Source organism: Vigna radiata, chromosome 3, assembly GCF_000741045.1.
Source record: "Vigna radiata var. radiata cultivar VC1973A chromosome 3, Vradiata_ver6, whole genome shotgun sequence".
Taxonomy (NCBI): domain Eukaryota; kingdom Viridiplantae; phylum Streptophyta; class Magnoliopsida; order Fabales; family Fabaceae; genus Vigna; species Vigna radiata.
Genome location: NC_028353.1, coordinates 7,077,198 through 7,079,423, shown reverse-complemented (window position 1 = coordinate 7,079,423; position 2,226 = coordinate 7,077,198). Strand labels below are relative to the sequence as shown.

Genomic DNA, 2,226 nt, shown 5'->3' with positions numbered 1-2,226 from the left:
ATTATCTTAATGCTACCGGATACATACATGCATGCGATGATTGAAGTTGTCATTTTTTATATATGGTTGAAGCTGGTTTGAGGGCACAAGTTTCCTTCTCAGATTAATCTTCTCACACAATTTAATATTATGTTGTATGTAATGCTTAACTGGATTTGCTAGACTTAAATGACTTGGATGGCCTATAAAAGGGAGCAAATGCTCTTGTAATCAACCACTGCATTCACTGATTAAGAGTTAAGACAAGTGCATAGCATATAAGTCACACGAAGGGATTAAAAACAGGATGAAGATGAGAGCTTTTCTTGTAGCTTGTTTGGCACTGTTTTGTATCATAGGGGTTTGTCAAGGTGGCAACCTTAGAAAAAAATTCTACAAGCTAACATGTTCTCAAGCCGAAGACATTGTTAGGACCAAAATCCAGGAACATGTCTCTGCAAGGCCTGAATTGCCTGCCAAGTTGATCAGACTGCACTTTCATGACTGTTTTGTCAGGGTAAACATTCATAGTTCATGCTCTTTAATAACTTTTGTTACACCTTATGTGCGTCATTTCAAATTTAAATACAACAGAGCTAATTTAGAGTTACACACCGATTCACACGACATGGTTGTAATTGTAATCAACATTTTCAGGGTTGTGATGGTTCGGTTTTGCTGGACTCCACTGCCAGCAACACAGCAGAAAAGGATTCGATTCCGAACTTATCTCTGTCAGGCTTCGATGTCATTGATGACATAAAAGCAGCATTGGAGGAAAAATGTCCTGGAACTGTATCATGTGCTGACATACTTGCATTGGCTGCAAGGGATGCTGTTTCTGTCCAGGTATATGCAAAACCTAAACATTATACATACTACAAAACTTTCATATGCAATCTTGTGTTATGCATGTAGCTGACTGGTAATATTTGCAGTTCAATAAGCCTATGTGGGAAGTGCTTACCGGTAGAAGGGATGGTAGAGTATCCATAAGTGGTGAAGCCTTAGCCAATCTGCCAGCACCTTTTTTCAACATCACCCAGCTCAGACAAAGCTTTGAGAGTAAAAAGCTTACAGTGCATGATCTGGTTGTGTTATCAGGTACATTTTCTGTGCAAAGTTGTGTTAAATGTACATAATATGAATGAGAAATAAACCTGTTGGCTATATGTATAGGAGCACACACAATTGGGGTAGGTCATTGCAACTTATTCAGCAACAGGCTTTTCAACTTCACCGGAAAGGGTGATCAAGATCCTTCTCTGAATCCTACGTACGCCACTCTTTTGAAGACAAAATGTCAAAGTCTGAGTGACACCACCACTACAGTAGAGATGGATCCTGACAGTTCAAGCACCTTTGACAATGATTATTATTCTATCCTTCTTCAAAACAAGGGTCTATTCCAATCAGATGCTGCCCTTTTAACAGCCAAGGTCTCAAAAAACATTGTGAATGAATTGACCAAACAAGACAAGTTCTTCACAGAGTTTCGGCAGTCAATGAAGAGAATGGGCGCCATTGAGGTTCTCACTGGCTTGGATGGTGAAATTAGAACAAAGTGCTCTGTTGTCAACTCTTAATCAACTCTTTCCTTTTCATTTCTTCTGTTTCTTTTCCTACATTTTTTCTTTGAGAACCCATTCACTTAAATTTGCTTTGTACACCTTCAAATTGATTTCATGAATAAAGGTTGTGTTTAATTTATATTGTATTACTTGGGGAGATTTTTAACATGGACAATGATATTTTGACAACTCTTTTTTAACAACTTTTTGATAACAGCACACATGTCATTATTTTACTGATCTGTTTAAATTTAAAAAAATATTTGAAACGAACCAATCATAAACTGCTACATATATGTTATCAAACAAGAGTTGTTAAAGATACTATTTTCTTTTAATATTGTCTACTATTATAAGTTAAGATTGAAAAGAATTTTTATTAATTTATTTCGTCTATAAAAATCGAACATTATATTTAATAGAATTCAAAAAAGCTTTTCTACTTACAAGATTGAAAAAAAAAAGAGTAATTACAACTTTAAACCAACATTTAATTTTCCTCGTATTGTTATAAATTACAATTTTAATCCAACATTACAATTTTTTTTAGTTTCATCCTCTCGAATAAAACAACAAAAAAAATAGGAAGTTTGATAAAAAAAAAAAGAGTTTAACATTTTTTTTTCAAATGAATAATTATATATTACTATATATTTAGTTTTCTCCAAGCTGGTTT

At 34.4% G+C, this 2,226-nt stretch overlaps 1 protein-coding gene across 1 annotated transcript; it reads left to right on the top strand.

Moving 5' to 3' along the window:
* Positions 1–238: 238 nt before the first annotated feature.
* LOC106757442 (peroxidase 3-like) lies at positions 239–1,644 on the top strand. Its single transcript, XM_014640113.2, has 4 exons — positions 239–496; positions 637–828; positions 918–1,083; positions 1,159–1,644. Exons 1-4 carry the CDS (start codon positions 287–289, stop codon positions 1,563–1,565), a joined length of 975 nt encoding a protein of 324 aa, XP_014495599.1. The 5' UTR covers positions 239–286; the 3' UTR covers positions 1,566–1,644.
* Positions 1,645–2,226: the final 582 nt, after the last annotated feature.